The sequence below is a fragment of the Amphiura filiformis genome, chromosome 2 (genome assembly GCF_039555335.1).
Source record: "Amphiura filiformis chromosome 2, Afil_fr2py, whole genome shotgun sequence".
Taxonomy (NCBI): Eukaryota; Metazoa; Echinodermata; class Ophiuroidea; order Amphilepidida; family Amphiuridae; genus Amphiura; species Amphiura filiformis.
This window is the reverse complement of record NC_092629.1, coordinates 94719968-94745298: the sequence shown is the minus strand read 5'-3', so window position 1 is coordinate 94745298 and position 25331 is coordinate 94719968. Positions and strand designations below refer to the sequence as shown.

Here is a 25331-nt window from a genome sequence, read left to right as displayed (position 1 = left end):
GGTGTTTTCATCCTATTATTTAACATTCATAACATCAAGACTTAGGAATAAAATTAATGCAGTGGGACAATATGAATGTTTCCTGTAAGAAAATCAAATATCGGTCCTAAGTCTCAACTATTAGCTTGTTGGCTGCAGTTTTAAAATTACCATTTTGTGTGTGTGGCAATGGGGACTTTGCCTTTAAAATTAGGTTATATTGATCAAATTTCCCAATCATAGTGCATGGTAGGAATGCCTTTAAGCCTCCTCTGTATCACACTCAAAGCCATCCAATATTGCCCATGGATGATGGCAGCCCACCAGAATAAACAGCAGGTGCAACATTTCCTCAAGAATGCTCCATTTTACTGAAAAAGAAAGTCCCACTTGGCCAGTTAGCCACAGAAGCACTGACTTACACCTGCTACTTCGACAGACAGAATTTACATGGATAAATTTTAACCTTGACTAATTCCCTACAGAACTTGAACCAAAAGCGGGGGCGTCCTCTTTAAAGAATATAATTATGAAGAAAAGAATTTCGAGTAAAATTCAGCAGCAGGATGATTTATTTAATCACAATGTTCATGTCAACGAGTCGGTGACACAAAGACATAACTCCATTTTGGCCATTCTGAGAAAACATGAGTTTAAAGATAATGGTCCACATTGACTTTGTATTCACTGGCCACTGATTTCAATGGGGTGCTAAATGGAGTTACTTCTATGTGTTTATTGGAAAGTGCTCATGTTTCTGAAAATTTTGATATCAAAATCTTATTACGTCTTTGTGTCACTGACCCCTCCATGTGATATCAGAATATCTTTACATGTCTTATCTCTTACCTCTCTCCAAAACACCCATAGAGTACCACATACAATGATACAAGCTGACATAATGACATTGATTATTAGCGGTCTTGTTATCATGGGATCTTTGACCCTCCTAGGCGGCTGGCGAATTACATCTTTGTCAACTGGCTCCACGCCCAGACTGAGGAAAAATAAAACAAATTCACAGTACAGAATGTGTAGTTTTACAGGCACTATTGATGATTTGCTTTGTGTTCAGTGACATTTGGGTGTATTTCTAAGACATCTGGGTGTATTTCTGAGTCATTGGGTGTATTTCTGAGACATTTGAGTGTATTTTGGAGACATTCGGGTGTATTTCCAAGTCATTTGGGTGTATTTCGGAGACATTTGGGTGTATTTCCGAGACATTTGCATCTATTTCTGAGACATTTGCATCTATTTCTGAGACATTTGGGTGTATTTCTGAGACATTTGGGTGTATTTCTGAGACATTTGGGTGTATTTCTGAGACATTTGGGTGTATTTCAGAGACATTTGGGTGTATTTCAGAGACATTTGGGTGTATTTCTGAGACATTCGGGTGTATTACTGAGACATATGGGTGTATTTCTAATACATTAGGGTGCATATCTGAGACATTTTGGTGTTTCAGGTTTTCTAAAAAGCCTCTAATGCAAAGCTATCAGTGAACAAATTCGAAGTTCTACTTCTCGAGTATGTAAAGGGCAGCCCAGCACAGCAGAAAGTTCCATGGTTTCTAGTGCTTTTGAATTACCCAAGAGGCTTAATCTATATAGAACCCTTTATAACACTACAGATTCCTATCTGCAGCCTGTGTGACATCTTTGGATATGATGACTACGCTACTGCTCTTTGTTATACATATCCTTGATTTTTTAATTTTATAAACATTTTTACTTTATTATACTTATAGGTTTATTTGACACTCACCTTTGTGCAGGAGGCCCATCCATGATGATATTAATCCATAGAATCTGCATAGCATTGAGTGGGTTAGGGAATTGTAGTAATGTTGATAATGCAATGAGAGACAATGCTGCTATACTCCTGTAATATAACACAGAAAGAATGAACCATTTGGTAAGGACAGTTTGGCCTTGGGTCTGCTTCCCAGACGGGATCCCCTTTCCCGATTCCTTCTTTCATATGTAACAACAGCAGGGTCAGAAATTCGGTGAGAATCCGAGAATCCATTCTCGCAAAGATTCTAATCAACAAAATTGCAAGAATCTAAATTGATTCTCATATTTCAGTTTATCATACAAAGTTATATGGCAAGAATTCATGGATTCTAGCAAAATTCCACTGGGAGAATACAAAAGGAATCGCGCTCTTGGTTGCGAATTTCTGACCCTGCGACAGTGAAGCTCTTGAAATCTTGAAAAAATTAGGTATTAGCTAGCAGGGTAACTCCATTTGAAATCTGCACCCCTGTGCAGGATATTAAGGCTGTGTCTACCATAGGGGGTGTATGTATTTCATCTGGATTAGCCCAATACTTACGTGCTAAGCTGGAATCTCACAAAGTTCTTGATGTTATAGAATATTGCCTTGCCCTCCTCAATGGCCGCCATGATGGTCACAAAGTCGTCGTTAACCAGGATCATATCAGCGGCTTCTTTGCTCACGTCTGTCCCCGTCTTGCCCATTGCAATACCGATGTCTGCCGTCTTCAGCGCTACGGCATCGTTGACTCCATCTCCGGTCATTCCGACGACTAGCCCGTTGGCTTGCAAGGCCTGAAATTGAAAATAAATTTTAAAATGCACTTTAAAAATGCTTAAGTATGGTCTAAAATGGGACTTCTGGTTACAAAGTTATGAATGGGTTTACTTTCTAATTTTAAAAAATTTAAATAATAACAATTTATTACACCTTTTACATATGCATGAATTAATGGTGCCAAATAATTGGTCAATCACATACAACACATCAGCTACCACAAAGCTGATCTAAACCACAGAATTAAAGAAAGAGAATCAGGACTCGACCCCATCTTGATACAGGCATGGAGCAAAATTGGGGGTATTTGGTTTCCCTCAAAAAGGCATTTGCTGTCATGCAAGAGCGACATGGATGAAGGGGCCATTTGAGAGAGGCCATGATGCGACCTGCACGCAAGTACCAAGACGCTTCAGATAAGATGCAGAATTGCTTTCTTTCGTCTCTGTGCACCGTCAGCAAGGACCCGAATACCCCCAATTTTCTCCCCATATCTGACAGCGGGATTGTATGTGACGGTATAGGGAGTCCTGTTCTCCTTTTCTAATTCTGTGACATAAACAGACTATTAACCAGTTAAAACTTTCCGCTATTTCCCAACAACCTAAATCCCAGCCATCAAATTTTGGAGCCGGAATTACATTGCATGTCAGACCCCTACTGAAAGTAATACTTTCACTGGGTGCTACTTTTTAAGAAACTTTGAACTTGATTTTGAAATGTTGGATCAAATGAAAAATGGGAAGCTACTGAATAAAGATAAATGAATAATTGGCGTCATTAGCTTGTAAAACATTTGGGAGCACGGTGGCCAAGCGGAACGGGCTCTGACTCATAATCGGAAGATTGCGGGTTTGAGCCCCGGCGACAACATCATGTTTTGCCCTTGAGTAAGGCACTTTATCTCGATTAGTCTACTCCACCCACGTGAACAAATGGGTACAAGCGTTCTTAAATGTTGGGAGGGTAACAGACTCACTGTGGAGGAGGTGTGGCGATCCCCCCACAGCAACATTTCACGGTGGAGTCTGGCCTAATCGCTAACAAAAGAGAGATGGGCACTACATCCTGTAAAATACAGGTTCGACTCCTTTACCTTTATGTAAAACAAATACCACATGGTTTACATCAGGAAAATAAGGTAAAACTCTTTTCTTTCGGTAATGGCCTATTTGAAACTTGTTATCTACAGTCGACAGCTGCATGGAGAGGGGTTCAACTCACCTTCACTATCTTCAGCTTATGTCTTGGGCTTGCTCTGTAAAATACTGACACCTGAAAACAAAATGGAAGGCAACACTTCTTGTTATTAACCGATTACGTTAAAGAGAATGTTTTATGTTAAAGGTGCTCGAAAAATTAATTTAAAAACAAGAAAACAAAGATCTGGTGGATATACACAAGCAAACAACAGGCCATTGTAACTTAAACTGGCATTCAGAGATTTTTCTTTTATTTATTTATTTATTTATTTATTTATTTATTTATTTATTTATTTATTTATTTATTTATTTATTTATTTATTTATTTATTTATTTATTTATTTATTTATTTATTTATTTATTTATTTATTTATTTATTTATTTATTTATTTATTTATTTATTTATTTTTTAATTTAATTTAATTTAATTTAATTTGATTAATTTTTTTTTTCACAATTCTTTCTTTCTTTCTCATAAGTCATATCAATATTAAGATTTGTTATCACTACGGTAAAGCTGGGGCCTAGAGAGACCTGTTAACCTCCTTTTTGAAGCTGACCCATTTCACAATTCCTGGCATATTATAATCAGGTTAAAATCAGAATTTTGACAAAACTGAAGGGTGTAAATGTAAGCACCGGGAGAATTTGCGATGCGAAAAAACGCTGAAATTCACAAATTTTGGGTATACTAGCGAATTTTAGGTTCAGCCGCAAATTTTAAATTTTTCCAAGATATCCATTTATAAAGTATTAATTTTCCAAAAAACGTAAGTTTTTACTAAAATTGAAAGAATCCATGGCGATCTGCAATACAATCCATGCAGAAAAAAACAGAGTGCAATTTTGACAGTCGTAAACATGAACCCAGATGTGAGCACACGATTCGGGTCACAGTGCCGTCGTGTATAGAAACCAGAACATGATTGGCTCATTATCATGTTGTGAGTGGGTAGATGTCCAATCACTGCATTGGTTAGAAACTTTCTTGATTAATCGGTAGTATTGATTAATTTGTTAAAAATCAGCGGAGTTTGAAAGCAGATTGTGTTTTTGTGATGGCGAGTGTTGAATTCCGGTGCTGAACTTGAACGTAAGTTTGCTGATTGAATGAGCCGATCAAGTTGACCGACATCGAAATTCCATCCCTGCCGGGAAGGATTTCCGATTTCGAGGGAAAAAAGAAAACATTAAAAAAAATTTTAAACTTCAAATTTGAACTTTTTGGGGCGCAAAATGCACACATTTTGGGAATATTATGGACAAATCGTGAATTTTCTAAAACTGGTGCGCGAAATTTGCTCTAAAAAATCATGCATTTTCCCGGTGCTTAGGTAAATGTTACAATATGCATGGAATGTAAGTCTGTATACATACCTGATGTATAATACCAGATAATTTCATGATATCTAAATCTTCTACATCTTCTCCTGATAACGCCCTACTTCCCTGTGCATAGATACCCAAACGGCTGGCTGAAATATATAAAAGTTGAAAATATACAGTATTACATATTTGTATTAATGTTTTATTTTTTTACTACAACATAGAACTTGTCAACAAAGCATCTCATGTAGGCCTCACAACAATATATTGTTACCTGATGAAGGGTGAGCCCCGAAAATTCATGTAATAAATATTCTTTTACGATATTATTATTATTATTCTACATGTTTGTTTTTTACATTAAATGTTGATGCAGTTTATTTTCTATTTTCTAATAATATTCCTATACAATGCCTAAAATAGCCTCCATACCAACTTACCAAATTATTGCAATACCAGTTTGGTATACATGGTGTCAATTGATTCCATGACTTTGTGCCTTGGTGGGTCTAGTATGCATACAATAGCCTTCATACCAACTTACCAATTGCAATAGCAGTTTCCTTTGAGTCTCCAGTCACCATTTTAAGTGCCACTTGACTCCCATACAGGGTGTCAATTGACTCTGTGACCCCAGGCCTTGGTGGATCTAGTATGCCTACAAATCCTGTGAAGGATAACGAGTCCATGCTGCGACCTACAGCCATAGCAATTACTGCAAAGACAAATTACACACACATATTTTTGTCAGTTCGTTTATTAGACAGTAAGATTAGTAATGTAGCAAGACCTTTATGCCATGAGCAATATATAGAGTGTTTCTATCGGGGTGGATTTTCAGGTATATACACACCTTTTAATGAAGCATTTAACAACTGAGTGTACTCATAATATACTTTTCATTATGTACTTTATTGCAATTTTCGGTTTATGAATTCAAAATTTTAAACTGTTTTATCTGACATTGATTGTTTATATACTATTTTGTGTTTTACCTTGTATTATGTAGTTGTATATTAGCCTTAACTAGGGTCTTTTTAGCTTGTGTTAATTTGATATTTTGCTTTTGCATGCTTGCTATATGTTTTTTAATTTATGAATTGTGTGTCTTTTTTTTTCATCTTGTGTGTCTTTTTTGTTGTTGTCACTCAGGGGCTATTTTAACGTGTCTCACTGTCACGTTCGTGCCGAGATAAAATATTCGTGCAGTGACAATTAACAATCCGTGTAGATATGCTTTAATAGTAGACAATGGTAGAGCCTTTCTTACGGTCACATTCAGGTAAAAATGTCATTTTTTTTTAATTTTTGAAATGCACTCTACTTCATCAACACTTTTATCTCATTGCACGAACGTGACAGTGAGACATGTTAAAATAAATAGCCCCTGTTGTCACTGGCTATTGCTTGTGTGCCTTTTTCAATACCTTAAAAAATGAGCTCTATACCCCCTCTATATCCCCCTGCAAGATCTTGCTTCTGTGCCTAGACACACCAGAAAAAAATCGACACACAAGCTAGTTTTATACTAAAAAAAAAAAAAGCATAGCCTCGTGAAAACAGACAGACACCCACCCGACACCCCCACAGACAGACAGACACCCCGACTTACCTCTAAGCCCTGCAGTACCCATCTGCCAGGCTTCCTCTATATACAAGCCACATTGTTTCTGGGTCAACGGTTCTTCAGTCCCCCAATTGTTATAATATTTACACATGCCAAGAATCTTCTCCAAGGCACCTTTAACAAACACGATGTCTTCATCACCACTACCCTGTCGCTGTTTGGCCTTGCACTGAACAGACATCCACTTTGTATCAGAGCTAAATGGTTGCTCAGAGAGATGGATATAGTTGCCACGGAGATGATCAAGTCCCATCTGGTGGATGCAAGATGAAAATGAAACATGATTATTTAAACTAAAGTTGTTGTTTTTAAACTTCCGTGGTCCGGATACGTGCTGGTGAACTGCGATCGCGTAGAAGTGACAAGGTCGCCTACTACGCGCCGCGCCTAAGACCAATGGGTCAGCCGGCTTGTTGTCAAGTGCATTGATCAGCCAATCAGCGTGATTGTTTATTGCTTTTGCGTTTACGCTCGTGTACGCGATACGCACAGGCACGACCACAGAAGTTTTAAAAAAACAACTTTAGGGGGGCAGTGGTACACACCTAATTAGCAGTATTTGAAATACTGGTAATTATTGTGTCCGAACTAACCATATCTAGCATCGGAGCGCATCGCATCTTTTACCCTGATGGATGCCAACAGACACCAAGTCTGGACACATAAATGTGCCCATCCACCACAAACTGGTCATAAAGTCGGCATTTACCATTTTGAGATACAATCAAAAACAATATATGGATTTCTATGTAAAATATATAAGAAATTTGACCTTTGATGAACCATAACTTCACTTCCAGATGTCAGATGAAGCTGGTTGAGGTGTCATTCTAAAGCTGAAAGTACATTGTTACAAAATCTGCAATAAACAGAAAATGGTCTAGAGCCGACTTTACTACCACTTTGTGGTGGATGGTCACAAATATGGATGAATAATATGATCAATTATAATTGGGGGATGTAAAAGGGTCTAGTTTGCACCCCACTGAGATTTACTGACACCTATTTGAGCAAATTTAACCACTGTGTTGACCTTTGATTGACCTTACGCATTTCAAATCACTTATTAATTTTAGGAACACATCAAATCTGGTAATGGACACCCTCAGCACTTTTGCGTTCCAAGCAGCAAAAATAACAACGCATGAATATATTCTTTTTTGTATAGTTCAATGTTTGGAAATTAAGAATTGCAAATTTAAAAACAAGGGAAACTGCACAAAATTGGCAACGCGCTGAAAATTAATCTCGCCAAAATATTCACTTTTACAGTATGACCGTTATTCACAAACCTTCATAGATACAGCTAAAAGAGCGCCCTCTGTTGGTTGACCATAGAGTAACCCGTCTCTTATTCTTGCGTTATTGCACACACACCCAACCTAAACAAAAAGTAATACAAATCATTCTCTGTAAACAGTAATTAACTATGACAAAAAAATGCTAGTAAAAAATAAATACATAAGGCGACAAAAAAAACCCTGATCTACGGCCATATAGACTAGCCAAGTAGGGTCGGTCAGTTGGGATCTTTATATAGAGTTGTATGGTATAGGTCTACTAAGAGTATAGCATCAAGCGTTTGTTATCTGCCTACAAAATTGCAAAAACTAACCAAATTCGATATTTTATTCTTTGAGATATTTAGAGGAATTATGTAAGAACTAGCGGGACACCCGCGCTTCGTGCGGGTCCCTGCTAGATGAGTAAATGGGAGCGTTCACTAAAACAGGATGAATTTCTGAACAGGTAGGTTCATTGAAAAAAAAGGTTTTATTTATCTAAATATGTCATGTCCCTTCTTCTTTCTTTTGTTTTTCTACTGCATAATTCGTTCCCAATTTTTGTTTTTTTCCCGTTTCCAAGTTATTTATTTGTTTTACCCCGTTCCCATTATTTCTTACATTTCCATTTCTGCTTCATTGTTTCTTTTCTATTATTTTGTTCCCCTTTTTTTATATTTCGATGCGTTTGTGATTTCCCATTTCCATGTTATAGGCCTACTTATTTAATTCTGTTCTCGTAGTCTTCGTAATGCCTTAATTACATTCCGAACCTTAAACCATAACCCCGCCCCGTAGCTATTAGGCCTATATGCCCGTAACCTCGTCTATACCTTTTTGTTCTGCTTTTTTTTACATTTCGTCCACTGGTATCTGGCACGTAACTTAGCCTATGCGTCCCTGTGCGTTCGCGTCAAGTGACGTGTGCGCCGACAGGTTAACGACGGCAAGCTTTCTAGATGCGTTGGTTGGCATAGCGGTACATAAACTTCAGCTGGGGGGCTATTATTTGTCCCGAAAAACTCACTTTTTTAACAGATTTGAGGTCAATTCTTCACTGTTTTCAACCAAATTTTCGCATAACCGTCTCGGTATATTCCTCGATCTCCCGTATGAATTTGGCGACATTTGGATCGAAACTGACGGAGCCTTTGATTAGCCCACCCACATAGTCAGTCACATACAACATTTGCCTATTTATAGTAAGACTAAGATACCTGGCACACACACACACCAGTGACATCACACACACACCTTACCTCTATAATTCTAGCTATTGATGGATTCTGATATCCTGATATAACTTCTTTATCTACAGTAACATAACCACTGCCATTGTAGCCTACCCCAGTCACCTGATAAAAACAACATTAACAAGGTAAATAAACAATTTACAACTTAATGTTAAACTTCAAGGAATAAAGGAATGAATGAGAAAGAAAGAAAGAAAGAAAGAAAGAAAGAAAGAAAGAAAGAAAGAAAGAAAGAAAGAAAGAAAGAAAGAAAGAAAGAAAGAAAGAAAGAAAGAAAGAAAGAAAGAAAGGAGGAAAGAAAGAAAGAAAGGAGGAAGAAATGAATGAGAAAGAAAGGAATGAAGGAAGGAAGGAAGGAAGGAAGGAAGGAAGGAAGGAAGGAAGGAAGGAAGGAAGGAAGGAAGAAGGAATTTATTTGCCAATGGTTTCTTCAATAGATTATTACTGTTGCTATACCCAAATCCCGGAAGCAATGTACAATTTGAAAGCGCAGAGTCTGTCCACAAGCATTCCATAGCATGATGTTGTGAACTATGCACGACTCAAAAAAGAAAAAAATCACGATACACAATGTTGTTACTAGGCAGCAGGTCGTAATAAGGTCTTAGATTCTGCGAAGCATGTACCACACACATTTGACACTTTTGTCCGAGAATTACAAATTGCAAGAGAAGCTTACCTCTGCTCTGATGCCATCTGATGTATACATTGATATAACTGTCATTTCATTCTTGGTAAGTGTTCCTGTTTTATCTGAACATATTACATTGACACAGCCTGTCAAGATATAAACAAATGATGGCGAATAAGACGAATGATTTGAAAACTTGGTAAGAAAAGTTGCTACAAACTGCTATTCCAGTTGAAATCCACTAACCCCTATGGAAGACATGACCTTAATCTAACACACAGGGAGTGTGAATTTCAAATAGGGTTACCTGAATGGCCGACTCCATTTAAAACCTATTTATAATATTTTGCAGTAAACCTTTGATGAGTGTGTACTACTGTGATGTTGCAAATCAGAGCTATCAATGCATACAGTGCAAAGTTTTCAGCAGATTACCTTAACAGCCAATCAGAGACAAGTGCGTTTCAACGCAGTAAATACGACATGTACGATTAAAATATGCTCTCGTCACAGGTTTACTGCAAAATATTACAGTACAAATCTTTTCTGTCTTATAAGTATCTGTGAATGCAAGTAACTCACCTAATGTTTCTACACAAGGTAATTTCTTGACGATTGCATTCCTTGTCGCCATTCTCATGACTCCGAGAGCTAATGTGACCGTCACAACGATGGGAAGACCCTCTGGGATAGCAGCAACAGCCAAACTGGAATGCAAAATAACAACACACATATGAGTGCATGTTTACTTATTATTATCGTAAACACCCTATGAAACCAACGAGCATCTCAAAGTGTAGTCCCAAAATATCACATACGTTTTAATTTGGTGTGTCAATCAGAGTCTTAGCCAGAAATCAGAAACAACCCGTCCAAGCAGATACCAAAATTTGACCCTCAAATATAAAACAACTTGTCTATACCCATGGAAGGGTCACTGGGCTCAAATATGTCCTGATTTGGCCTTTACATGTCACTCTGAGTTAGTCTCAAGTTCATATAACCTTAAAATCATCTGTTTTAGAGCTATCACATCTGTAAAATCCATTAAATCCACCCGTCTAAAATTATATTAGGCCGTCTTAAAGACGAGTGGACGCATGGCTAGCTAAGACCTTGGTGTCAATGTTGATGCAGTACATACTTTGGGACGTTTAATAAAACAGTTACAGACCATTGTGGCATGTAATATCACTGCAATGAAACAGCTAATGCAATCACACTTTTGAATAACACTCTAAAACATGTACATTCTAAAATTCCTCTTTGATTGCTTAACCCTACCACGCCTGAGTGCTGCAAAATACTACATGACATATGCACTGCGGGAAAGACCTGTGACTAAGGCAATAGAACCAAATTAGTAAATCTTTTGATCTAGCATTGATACTTGGTTGATCCTTATTATTTATGAAATATCAATTAATTAGCTATTAGTAATTGTTATAACATTTAATCTTTGTAAGTAATGCATTGCCCAATACATTATGACGGTCGATACAAATATCGAACAAATTCGGCTCTGGTGCCTAAGTGTCACTGCCCTAGTGCATGGCATGCAGTGGGATCTCCGGTTCGAATCCCACCCAGAGCAAACAACTTCTTTGTTTTTATTCCTTGATTATTTCCCTTCCAGTCGCCAAAAAGCCCTTCAGGTGTTAGGGTTAATGGAAAGAATATTTATTACTTTTATAACTATAAAATACTTTATTTCTAACATGGACATCCTTTTATGCTGGATATATGCTTTACCTTTTGAGTAACAATACCTTTAAGTGATATGCTTTACATGCATATCAAGTTTTGTTTCATTGCTTAACAAATGGTCCCTACTGGTCCCAAGTTGATTTATTGGCTCTTTTATACTCACCTTACTCCAATAGTAAACATATCTAACAGTTTTCTGTTCTGGATCCAGCCAAGAAACATAATACAACCAATGATATAAATGGTCCCCACTGGTCCCATGTTGATTTATTGGCTCTTTTATACTCACCTTACTCCAATAGTAAACATATCTAACAGTTTTCTGTTCTGGATCCAGCCAAGAAACATAATACAACCAATGATATAAATGGTCCCCACTGGTCCCATGTTGATTTATTGGCTCTTTTATACTCACCTTACTCCAATAGTAAACATATCTAACAGTTTTCTGTTCTGGATCCAGCCAAGAAACATAATACAACCAATGATATAAATGGTCCCCACTGGTCCCATGTTGATTTATTGGCTCTTTTATACTCACCTTACTCCAATAGTAAACATATCTAATAGTTTTCTGTTCTGGATCCAGCCAAGAAACATAATACAACCAATGATATAAATGGTCCCCACTGGTCCCATGTTGATTTATTGGCTCTTTTATACTCACCTTACTCCAATAGTAAACATATCTAACAGTTTTCTGTTCTGGATCCAGCCAAGAAACATAATACAACCAATGATATAAATGGTCCCCACTGGTCCCATGTTGATTTATTGGCTCTTTTATACTCACCTTACTCCAATAGTAAACATATCTAACAGTTTTCTGTTCTGGATCCAGCCAAGAAACATAATACAACCAATGATATAAATGGTCCCTACTGGTCCCATGTTGATTTTTTGGCTCTTTTATACTCACCTTACTCCAATAGTAAACATATCTAACAGTTTTCTGTTCTGGATCCAGCCAAGAAACATAATACAACCAATGATATAAATGGTCCCTGCTGGTCCCATGTTGATTTATTGGCTCTTTTATACTCACCTTACTCCAATAGTAAACATATCCAACAGTTTTCTGTTCTGGATCCACCCAAGAAATATAATACAACCAATGATATAAATGGTCCCCACAGGTCCCAAGTTGATTTATTGGCTCTTTTATACTCACCTTACTCCAATAGTAAACATATCTAACAGTTTTCTGTTCTGGATCCAGCCAAGAAACATAATACAACCAATGATATAAATGGTCCCTACTGGTCCCAAGTTGATTTATTGGCTCTTTTATACTCACCTTACTCCAATAGTAAACATATCTAACAGTTTTCTGTTCTGGATCCAGCCAAGAAACATAATACAACCAATGATATAAATGGTCCCCACTGGTCCCATGTTGATTTATTGGCTCTTTTATACTCACCTTACTCCAATAGTAAACATATCTAACAGTTTTCTGTTCTGGATCCAGCCAAGAAACATAATACAACCAATGATATAAATGGTCACTACTGGTCCCATGTTGATTTATTGGCTCTTTTATACTCACCTTACTCCAATAGTAAACATATCTAACAGTTTTCTGTTCTGGATCCAGCCAAGAAACATAATACAACCAATGATATAAATGGTCCCTACTGGTCCCATGTTGATTTATTGGCTCTTTTATACTCACCTTACTCCAATAGTAAACATATCTAACAGTTTTCTGTTCTGGATCCAGCCAAGAAACATAATACAACCAATGATATAAATGGTCCCTACTGGTCCCATGTTGATTTATTGGCTCTTTTATACTCACCTTACTCCAATAGTAAACATATCTAACAGTTTTCTGTTCTGGATCCAGCCAAGAAACATAATACAACCAATGATATAAATGGTCCCTACTGGTCCCATGTTGATTTATTGGCTCTTTTATACTCACCTTACTCCAATAGTAAACATATCTAACAGTTTTCTGTTCTGGATCCAGCCAAGAAACATAATACAACCAATGATATAAATGGTCCCTACTGGTCCCATGTTGATTTTTTGGCTCTTTTATACTCACCTTACTCCAATAGTAAACATATCTAACAGTTTTCTGTTCTGGATCCAGCCAAGAAACATAATACAACCAATGATATAAATGGTCCCTACTGGTCCCATGTTGATTTATTGGCTCTTTTATACTCACCTTACTCCAATAGTAAACATATCTAACAGTTTTCTGTTCTGGATCCAGCCAAGAAACATAATACAACCAATGATATAAATGGTCCCTACTGGTCCCATGTTGATTTTTTGGCTCTTTTATACTCACCTTACTCCAATAGTAAACATATCTAACAGTTTTCTGTTCTGGAACCAGCCAAGAAACATAATACAACCAATGATATAAATGGTCCCCACTGGTCCCATGTTGATTTATTGGCTCTTTTATACTCACCTTACTCCAATAGTAAACATATCTAACAGTTTTCTGTTCTGGATCCAGCCAAGAAACATAATACAACCAATGATATAAATGGTCCCCACAGGTCCCAAGTTGATTTATTGGCTCTTTTATACTCACCTTACTCCAATAGTAAACATATCTAACAGTTTTCTGTTCTGGATCCAGCCAAGAAACATAATACAACCAATGATATAAATGGTCCCCACTGGTCCCATGTTGATTTATTGGCTCTTTTATACTCACCTTACTCCAATAGTAAACATATCTAACAGTTTTCTGTTCTGGATCCAGCCAAGAAACATAATACAACCAATGATATAAATGGTCCCTACTGGTCCCATGTTGATTTATTGGCTCTTTTATACTCACCTTACTCCAATAGTAAACATATCTAACAGTTTTCTGTTCTGGATCCAGCCAAGAAACATAATACAACCAATGATATAAATGGTCCCTACTGGTCCCATGTTGATTTATTGGCTCTTTTATACTCACCTTACTCCAATAGTAAACATATCTAACAGTTTTCTGTTCTGGATCCAGCCAAGAAACATAATACAACCAATGATATAAATGGTCCCTACTGGTCCCATGTTGATTTTTTGGCTCTTTTATACTCACCTTACTCCAATAGTAAACATATCTAACAGTTTTCTGTTCTGGATCCAGCCAAGAAACATAATACAACCAATGATATAAATGGTCCCTACTGGTCCCATGTTGATTTATTGGCTCTTTTATACTCACCTTACTCCAATAGTAAACATATCTAACAGTTTTCTGTTCTGGATCCAGCCAAGAAACATAATACAACCAATGATATAAATGGTCCCTACTGGTCCCATGTTGATTTTTTGGCTCTTTTATACTCACCTTACTCCAATAGTAAACATATCTAACAGTTTTCTGTTCTGGAACCAGCCAAGAAACATAATACAACCAATGATATAAATGGTCCCCACTGGTCCCATGTTGATTTATTGGCTCTTTTATACTCACCTTACTCCAATAGTAAACATATCTAACAGTTTTCTGTTCTGGATCCAGCCAAGAAACATAATACAACCAATGATATAAATGGTCCCCACAGGTCCCAAGTTGATTTATTGGCTCTTTTATACTCACCTTACTCCAATAGTAAACATATCTAACAGTTTTCTGTTCTGGATCCAGCCAAGAAACATAATACAACCAATGATATAAATGGTCCCTACTGGTCCCATGTTGATTTATTGGCTCTTTTATACTCACCTTACTCCAATAGTAAACATATCTAACAGTTTTCTGTTCTGGATCCAGCCAAGAAACATAATAAAACCAATGATATAAATGGCCCCTACTGGTCCCATGTTGATTTATTGGCTCTTTTATACTCACCTTACTCCAATAGTAAACATATCTAACAGTTTTCTGTTCTGGATCCAGCCAAGAAACATAATACAACCAATGATATAAATGGTCCCCACAGGTCCCAAGTTGATTTATTGGCTCTTTTATACTCACCTTACTCCAATAGTAAACATATCTAACAGTTTTCTGTTCTGGATCCAGCCAAGAAACATAATACAACCAATGATATAAATGGTCCCCACAGGTCCCAAGTTGATTTATTGGCTCTTTTATACTCACCTTACTCCAATAGTAAACATATCTAACAGTTTTCTGTTCTGGATCCAGCCAAGAAACATAATACAACCAATGATACAGAATGAGTAGAAGGAGAGCTGGGTTCCCAGCTGACCCATGCTCTTTTGTAGGGGTGTCTTTGGAGCCTGGTGGTGAAGAAAACACATTTGATATCATCAAAGATAATAATGGCAAGTTGCATTATTATTGTATGCACTGTACATTTGGGTTTTAGTCGGGATCCAAATAACCCAGGGGTACTCAAGTGTCCTGCTGAGAATTTGCAAGTAGATCTATCAGTATTATTATTTTTCAAGAAATTTGGAATCATCGATATACCAAAAGTCAAATTTTCAGTCAAATTTCACACAAATTACCTTAGTTTGTACAACTTTTACCTCAAAGTTTGGGTAAATTTCCAAAATTTTGACAGCAGTGAGGCAAAATTGGCCTAAAAAGAGATCATTGATACACCAAAAGGCTGAATATGCTGCCCAAGTTTGCAGCACATCCAAGTATGGTCATTTGTACCGAGTACCCCCATGGGCCAGAAACGGCCCATCCACAGGCCCCAACATTTTCATCTCCACCTGGGATTAAGCGGGAGAAATGTATACTTCTCACTATAAAATACCCCCTCCCCTTGTGCGCACACTACTGGATATCCTTAATCTTGTTGTAGTAGTCTATAGCCGACAAGAAACTAGCAAGGACTGGTATCCTGAATGAAGTCAGATACAGAATACGTGGGCCACCTTTCCCTACCAAAAAGACAAAGGCGAGTGTGGGGACAGCTGATGTTTTGGAAAATATTGTTCTTGCACGAGTCATTTTCATTTCAAGAAAATATTTAAATAAATAAAATAAATAAATTTTGGATTTATAAAGCGCCTTTCTCCAGATCTTAAAGGACTCAAAGCGCTGTAATTTTGCTGCAATGGTGAATCATCACAATCAGATCGCATCAACTAGGTTGCTGCCGAGCAGCGCACACCTATCCGCATTTAGATTGTAACATCCACCAATTATCTGTGCAGCTCCCCAAATTCCATTGGGTGAAGGAAGTTTTTGATAACCAAACAACTAATCACCGATTTTTGCGATACAGGAGGAAACCGGAGATCCCGGAGAAAACCTGCAAGAGCGAGCATGGAATCGGGATAAACCAAGTGCACATGTGTCCTTGGGCCGCGCCGGGGCTTGAACCCGGGACCTCAGTGGTGCAAAGTGAGGGAATTACCGCTGCGCTAACGCGCCCTACCAAAATTTAAAATATAAATAAATGTTTGGAATGGAATCCCAGAGTGTGTAGTTGGGAAGATCAATGATTATGGAGCTCAATCCTTCAAGAGCTGTGTTACATCAACATCTTTTGGGATTATGATTTAGCAGAGGGTTCTTGTCACTCTCCTAAGCTGCTGTGAACCACTGATTGGCCCATAAGGATTACTAATAATCTTTATGCCTGTTGCTTACATAAGTGCTTGACATGGTCATTAGTATTGGGCTATTGTTCACCTTGCATTTTACAACAAAAAAAACATGGAAATGTTTTGAAAGCATGATTTACACATCTTTCACATAATACATTTCCTGAAACAAGATCTGAACACTACTTTCACTGACAGTGCATGCATCACCTATTGGCAAAATTGCGACCAATGAAAATTTCAAATTCAAAATGGCGGCTCTGCTACAATCAGCAATTGTGATACAACTGTAAATACATCAGAAATTGCCTTCTTATAGACATTTAGAGACTTTAAGTTGTTGATTTTAAACAATGTAGAATTCTTAAATGATAATATAATTATGGTACTTTAAAATGATCACATCAGGGATTATTATTTGGATGGTTATGGACTGCCTGGGCATTTTTCTGCCTGTCCAAGTTTGTGATTGCGAATTGGGAGGATGGGTCACTAGCTAAGCCTTTGTGCTGAAGGTATAACTTAGCCCATGGGTACCTATGATAGGTCTGGTACAACACTGGACATTGTTTGCCACCTTAAAGTAGCTTCAATGTAAGCATGTAAACAATGAAAAGTTGGTGGAGGCCGTGAGGTTCAAACACTGTACTAGCATTGGCTGACTCACACAACCTCAGAAGGCACAGACATCAAATTCTTGTGTTTTTAAATCTATAAGGGTTTCTATTATACTTATAAGTTTATGTTTCTTGCATCAAGCAAACACATGAAATGAGATATTCCAGTTGAAATCCACACACCCTATGGAAGACATGACCTTAATCTGAATTTGAAATTCACACTCCCTATGTGGAAGATTAAGGTCAGGTCTTCCATAAAGTGTGTATGGATTTCAACAGGAATTGCCTATTTTGGAGCAGACAACACTGAATGGGCAACCCTATTTAAAATTCACACTCCCTGTGTGGAAGATTTAAGGTCATGTCTTTCATAGAGGGTGTATGGATTTTAACAGGAGTAGCCCATTTTGGAGCTGACAACACTGAATAGGTAACTGCATTTGAAATTCACACTCCCTATGTGGAAGAATAAGGTAATGTCTTCCATAAAGGGTGTATGGATTTCAACAAGTATTGCCCATTTTGGAGCAGACAACACTGAATGGGCAACCTTATTTGAAATTCACACTCCCTGTGTGGAAGATTAAGGTCATGCCTTCCATAGGGGGTGTATGGATTTCAACAGGAATAGCCCATTTAGGAGCAGACGACACTGAACGGGTAACTCCATTTGAAATTCACACTCCCTGTGTGGAAGATTTAAGTCATATCTCCCATAGGGGGTGTATGGATTTCAACAGGAGTAGCCCATTTTGGAGCAGACAACACTGAATAGTAACTCCATTTGAAATTCACACTCCCTGTGTGGAAGATTAAGGTCATGTCTTTCATAGAGGGTGTATGGATTTTAACAAGAATTGCCCATTTTGGAGCAGACAACACTGAATGGGCAACCCTATTTAAAATTCACACTCCCTGTGTGGAAGATTAAGGTCATGTCTTTCATAGAGGGTGTATGGATTTTAACAGGAGTAGCCCATTTAGGAGCAGACGACACTGAACGGGTAACTCCATTTAATATTCACACTCCCTGTGTGGCAGATTAAGGTCATGTCTTTCATAGAGGGTGTATGGATTTTAACAGGAGTAGCCCATTTAGGAGCAGACGACACTGAACGGGTAACTCCATTTAATATTCACACTCCCTGTGTGGAAGATTAAGGTCATGTCTTTCATAGAGGGTGTATGGATTTTAACAAGAATTGCCCATTTTGGAGCAGACAACACTGAATGGGCAACCCTATTTAAAATTCACACTCCCTGTGTGGCAGATTAAGGTCATGTCTTTCATAGAGGGTGTATGGATTTTAACAGGAGTAGCCCATTTTGGAGCTGACAACACTGAATAGGTAACTGCATTTGAAATTCACACTCCCTATGTGGAAGAATAAGGCCATGCCTCCCATAAAGGGTGTATGGATTTCAACAGGAATTGCCCATTTTGGAGCAGACAACACTGAATGGGCAACCCTATTTAAAATTCACACTCCCTGTGTGGAAGATTAAGGTCATGTCTTTCATAGAGGGTGTATGGATTTCAACAGGAGTAGCCCATTTTGGAGCAGACAACACTGAATGGGTAACTCCATTTGAAATTCACACTCCCTGTGTGGAAGATTAAGGTCATGTCTTCAACAGAGGGTGTATGGATTTCAACAGGAATAGCCCAATACCTCCTCAGCCTGCATCATCTTGAAGACATCACCAAATTGTGAGTTTTCTCCAGTACCTATCACCACACCCTGCCAAGAAAAAAAAATGAAGAAAAAACATTAAATGCAAAAGAAATGGATAACATAAGCGGGCATAGAGTAATCAATATCACACATACAAATATGTTTCAAAGCTGCTGCACAGCTTTGTTTTGTTGCGCGCATTTGTCTTGGAAAAATTGAACAATCTAACTATTTTTCCTCCCATTTTTTTAACATTTTTTTACAAAATATAAAAACATGTCGGTAAAATATGTTTTACAGCATTTGTGGAAGAATTGTGTAATATTTTAGTGAAAATATTTCAGTATGTTTACATGATGTATAAGAATCATGGTTGCTTGATTAAAATCTGATTTAAAAATAAAAATATAAACAATCACATGATACATGCATACCCTACTCCAATGCACACCACCGCATCAGTGTGTAAAATTCAGGCAAAAAGCAACTAGTCCACAGAACAGGCTGCTCCTTAAAATTAATCTGTCTGGCTTGAAAGTAACCCGTCCATACATTTCATGTGTAACTTTGGTTTGATGTATCGGTGCTTGGGCTTTGTCTTAGTGTAGTCCAGTCAATCTAAACAAATTAGTGGTGTCACTCACCACTAATTGCAACAGAATTTTTTTCACTTTCATACATTTTAGAGATGTCCCCTGAACATCATACCAAAAATATACTAAAATTGCAAGCCGAACAATTTGAGACCATTTTGGTTAAAATCAGACAATTTTTAGTTTTTTGACCTCTGTTGAACCCAATATTTGACCTTTGACATTTTCGGTTATAACTCAAGAACCATACATCACAGATATAGCAAACTATATTTTTTCTGAATCCTTATGACTAGAGGAATAATGTGGTATAGTTTTTAAAATGATTGGAGCGATTTTGAAATTTGACCCCTGTTTGACCTTTTCCCGCCAAAAACTACATTTCCACCAAGTATATTTTAGTATACTTTTTGTATGCTGTTTAGGGGACATCTCTAACATTCATAGCAGTGAAAAAAATTCTGTTGCAATTAGTGGTGAGTCAAAACCCACTTTGACTGGACTAGTGTGTAGTCATCAGTGAACAAAAGTTCCAAGATGGGCAAACTTGCAAAATCATTCAGCTGACAAAATGATATACTGGGACATGTGTGCGCGAGTGATTTGCGATTATAATGCTGATATGGGTCGAAATAAGGATAATTGTGGCCTATAAAGGTCAATTGGAAGATAAACATCACATATTAGGTCAATTTTGTCCTGGAATTTTGGTAGTTCGTAGTACAACACTACTAGTTATAGTGACAACATTACAGAGTGTCCATCATACGCGCTGGTTAGGATAGCATGTCTGAAGAAAAGTAGCCCATCTCAGACATGCGGATAGGCTCTATTTTACACACCACCAAGTGCACCCCCACACACATTCTTACCTTGCCATGCCCACATCTAACCAGCGTCCCCATGTACGCAATATTTCTAAACGTAGCTCGTTTACGACCATTGGAAGGGTCTTCTCTTTGGATATTTTTACTGCTTGATTTGGTTTCACCCGTAAAGCTGGACTCATCAATGGCCAAATCTGTGGCCTGAAAAACAACAAGTAATAATAATAATAATAATAATAAAAATAATAATAATAGCAGGATTCATCAATGGCTAAATCAGTGGCCTGAACAACAACAAGAAATGAGAATAATAATAGCAGGACTCATCAATGTTCATGAAAAACAACAAGTAATGAGAATAATGTTAATAATCCATGCTCCGTGGGTGTCGACTGCAGATGACAAGTTTTGTTTTTTTTAATTCAAAAATTTCATGACCATATTTGGAATAAGCATGAATAAAATGCAATAAAATGAGTACAAACAAGCCTAGTATTGGTTCAGTGGTTCTTAAGATAGCTCTTGTCATTTTGAGAAAAAAAAAAGACTTTTTATGTTGATGTTTTGAAATGAATAGTGTACTCGAAAATTGCTGAAAAATCTTTACAGCTCTAGCATACTTGGTTGCAATTTGGGTTGGATTAGGTTAGGGTGAAGTTAGGATTTACAACTAAGTTATTGGACTTTTGGACTAATGACCAGGGACAGGCGATTTGCGCGAAAATAAATAGCAAATTGCGCGGAACTATTTTTTCAGTGCAAATCATGTATCCCTGCCCATAGGAAAAAAAATAGCAAATTGCGCGGAAAAAAAGTTCCGCGCAAATCGCCTGTCCCTGCTAATGACCCTTCAAGCGTAACTAGAAATAGCAGGGCCAGTTAGCGCAGCGGTAGTTCCCTCGCTTTGCACCACTGAGGGCCCGCGTTCAAGCCCCAGCGCGGCCCAAGCACTCATGTGCACTTGGTTTATCCCGATTCCATGCTCGCTCTCACAGGTTTTCTCCGCCCTGGCTGAAATTTGATACACTTTTGATACACGACTTTTGATACGTATGAAAAATGTATGAAATAAAAGTATTTGAATTGGAACCCTCATTTCATACACTTTTATGTATCAAAACTGTATCAAATTAACATTGCATACACATTTTATACATATCAAAAGTGTATCAAATGCCAAGATAATGTATCAAAAAAGTATCAAATGAAATGTATCCTTTCATTTCATACATATTTCATACATAATTATATCAAAAGTGTATCAAATATGTAACTGTATCAAATCAGGGTTCCAATTTAAACTGTATCAAATTAGCATTGAAATTTTTATCCTTTCATTTCATACACATTTCATACATACTTAATATCAAAAGTGTATCGAATATGTTACTGTATCAAATCAGGGTTCCAATTTAAACTATCAAATTAGCATTGAAATTTTTATCCTTTCATTCCATACACATTTCATACATAATTATATCAAAAGTGTATGAAATATGTAACTGTATCAAATCAGGGTTCCAATTTAAACTGTATCAAATTAGCATTGAAATTTTTATCCTTTCATTTCATACACATTTCATACATAATTTATATCAAAAGTGTATCGCATATGTTACTGTATCAAATCAGCGTTCCAATTTAAACTGTATCAAATTAGCATTGAAATTTTTATCCTTTCATTTCATACACATTTCATACATAATAATATCAAAAGTGTATGAAATATGTAACTGTATCAAATCAGGGTTCCAATTTAAACTATCAAATTAGCGTTCAAATTTTTATCCTTTCATTTTATACACATTTCATACATAATAATATCAAAAGTGTATGAAATATGTAACTGTATCAAATGAGGGTTCCAATTTAAACTGTATCAAATTAGCATTGAAATTTTTATCCTTTCATTCCATACACATTTCATACATAATTATATCAAAAGTGTATGAAATATGTAACTGTATCAAATCAGGGTTCAAATTTAAACTATCAAATTAGCATTGAAATTTTTATCCTTTCATTTCATACACATTTCATACATAATTATATCAAAAGTGTATGAAATATGTAACTGTATCAAATCAGGGTTCCAATTTAAACTGTATCAAATTAGCATTGAAATTTTTATCCTTTCATTTCATACACATTTCATACATAACAATATCAAAAGTGTATGAAATATGTAACTGTATCAAATCAGGGTTCCAATTTAAACTGTATCAAATTAGCATTGAAATTTTATCCTTTCATTCCATACACATTTCATACATAATTATATCAAAAGTGTATGAAATATGTAACTGTATCAAATCAGGGTTCCAATTTAAACTGTATCAAATTAGCGTTGAAATTTTAATCCTTTCATTTCGTACACATTTCATACATAATTTATATCAAAAGTGTATCGAATATGTTACTGTATCAAATCAGGGTTTCAATTTAAACTGTATCAAATTAGCATTGAAATTTTTATCCTTTCATTTCATACACATTTTATACATAATTATATCAAAAGTGTATCAAATATGTTACTGTATCAAATCAGGGTTCCAATTCTAATGCTGGCCAGGGGGACCGCCCTATTTTTGATACATGCCATTTGATACACTTTTGATATAGTTTTTTGATACACTTTTGATAGTTTTTTGATACACTTTTGATAGTTTTTTTGATATACTTTTGATACAGTTTTTATACACTTTTGATACAGTTTTTATACACTTTTAATACAGTTTTTTATACACTTTTGATAGTTTTTCAAATTTCAAAATTGGTCCAATCAAGCTAAATTCAACAAGAATTATCCTTACATGATCTAAACATATTTGCAAACATAATGACCCCAAAGCTCAAAGTGAAGGGGTCAAAGGTCAAATTTTGAAATTAGTCTAATCAAGCTCAAATGCAACACTGCCCTCTACTACCAATGCTGACCTCTAGCACTTTCCCCCATCACGGAGCAGCTCAATGCACTTTCTCCTATCAACGTTCAAAATTACAACACAATAGAAAGAATTGAGAAAGTATTGCAAAAAAGAAGCAAAACCCAACCAAAATGGAACATACATACATCAGAGGGCCTGCTTGGAAAGCAGTGCTTGTCACTGAAGTTGTTACCCTCAATAAAGAGACAAAAAGACTACCAATAGCAAAAAGATGGGTTTTTTACTATACAGGCATGTGCTATATTCATGCATAATACATATACATAAAGGCCCTATATATAATATATAGTAAGCTTACCTTATCAGAACAAAGTCAATAAAATATCCTCTTTTTATAATCACAGTCCTTGATTACAAATACATTGTAACCTAATGTGCAGTCTACAAGCATGTTTGTATCTTCATCATGATAAATAAAACACCATAATTTGCTCTAAAATACAGTACATTTCCAAATGCAAATCCTGGTGTTAACTGCATGCACATGCCACATGGGCAAATTTGAAAATGATGAGTCATTATCTAGACATGTGATCAGTTATTGATACAGTTTTGATACACTACAAAAGGTCAGTTTATGAAAGCCCAATTTGATACACTTTTGATATACCTCTAGCCACCCAAAATAAACCAAGTCCAATTTAATACGCTTTTGATACACTGTAGGCAGCCAGAATTTGACTAAGTCCAATTTAATACACTTTTGATATACCTCTAGCCACCAAAAATTAACTAAGTTCAATTTGATACACTTTACATACACTAAAAAACAGGCAAAGTCCAATTTAATACACTTTTGATACACTGTATGCAGCCAGAATTTGACTAAGTCCAATTTGATACATTTTTGATATACATCTAGCACCAAAAATGAACTAAGTTCATTTTGATACACTTTACATACACTAAAAAACTGCAAAATCCAATTTGATACACTTTTGATACACCACAAGCATGGCCAAAATTAACTAAGTTCAAATTCGATACACTTTTGATACATTTTTGATATAGTTAGGTGGTATTTGATACAGTTTTGATACCCTATATTTTCAGTTGATACATTTTCAATACACCCTTTGTATATCAAAACTGTATCAAATTGCTGTTTGATACAGTTTTAATACACTTTGATACACTTTTGATATACTTCTTGCTGTATAGAATTTCTGCTAGGGCGGGATCTCCGGTTTCCTCCTCTTTTAAAAAAATTGGTGATTAGTTGTTTGGTTATCAAAAACTTCCTTCACTCAATGGAATTTGGGGAGCTGCACAGATAAATGGTGGATGTTACAAAGTGCGGATAGGTTTGCGCTTTTCTGGCTGCACAATGCCTTGCGATCTGATTGTGATGATTCACCATGGCAGCAAAATTACAGCGCTTTGAACACTCCGTGATCTGTGGTAAGGCGCTATATAAATACCGATAATTTATTTAGCAATTGTAGACACTTACTTCAAATAGCCTCATATCGGCTGGTACTCTATCGCCTACATTCAGATGCACTGTGTCTCCAGGAACCAGATTTCTTGCTAAGAAATCAAACAGTTTCCCATCACGAACACTGCAAAAACAAAATACAATATTTAATTGTAATTTAATG

At 36.6% G+C, this 25331-nt stretch overlaps 1 protein-coding gene across 2 annotated transcripts in view; it reads right to left on the bottom strand.

The window, feature by feature from the left end:
• Positions 1 to 25331, bottom strand: part of LOC140146859 (calcium-transporting ATPase type 2C member 1-like) — a 37640-nt gene that overhangs the window by 4373 nt on the left and 7936 nt on the right. For both annotated transcript variants that reach the window (XM_072168751.1, XM_072168750.1), the window contains 15 exons: positions 25184 to 25292; positions 20828 to 20983; positions 19360 to 19428; positions 15640 to 15782; positions 10446 to 10570; positions 9912 to 10009; positions 9239 to 9334; positions 7989 to 8078; positions 6682 to 6949; positions 5614 to 5784; positions 5121 to 5218; positions 3766 to 3816; positions 2323 to 2558; positions 1750 to 1866; positions 829 to 976 (listed from right to left, as the gene is read on the bottom strand). In XM_072168751.1, the coding sequence (XP_072024852.1) occupies positions 829 to 976; positions 1750 to 1866; positions 2323 to 2558; positions 3766 to 3816; positions 5121 to 5218; positions 5614 to 5784; positions 6682 to 6949; positions 7989 to 8078; positions 9239 to 9334; positions 9912 to 10009; positions 10446 to 10570; positions 15640 to 15782; positions 19360 to 19428; positions 20828 to 20983; positions 25184 to 25292 (1975 nt within the window). The remainder of the gene's footprint in view (positions 1 to 828; positions 977 to 1749; positions 1867 to 2322; positions 2559 to 3765; positions 3817 to 5120; positions 5219 to 5613; positions 5785 to 6681; positions 6950 to 7988; positions 8079 to 9238; positions 9335 to 9911; positions 10010 to 10445; positions 10571 to 15639; positions 15783 to 19359; positions 19429 to 20827; positions 20984 to 25183; positions 25293 to 25331) is intronic.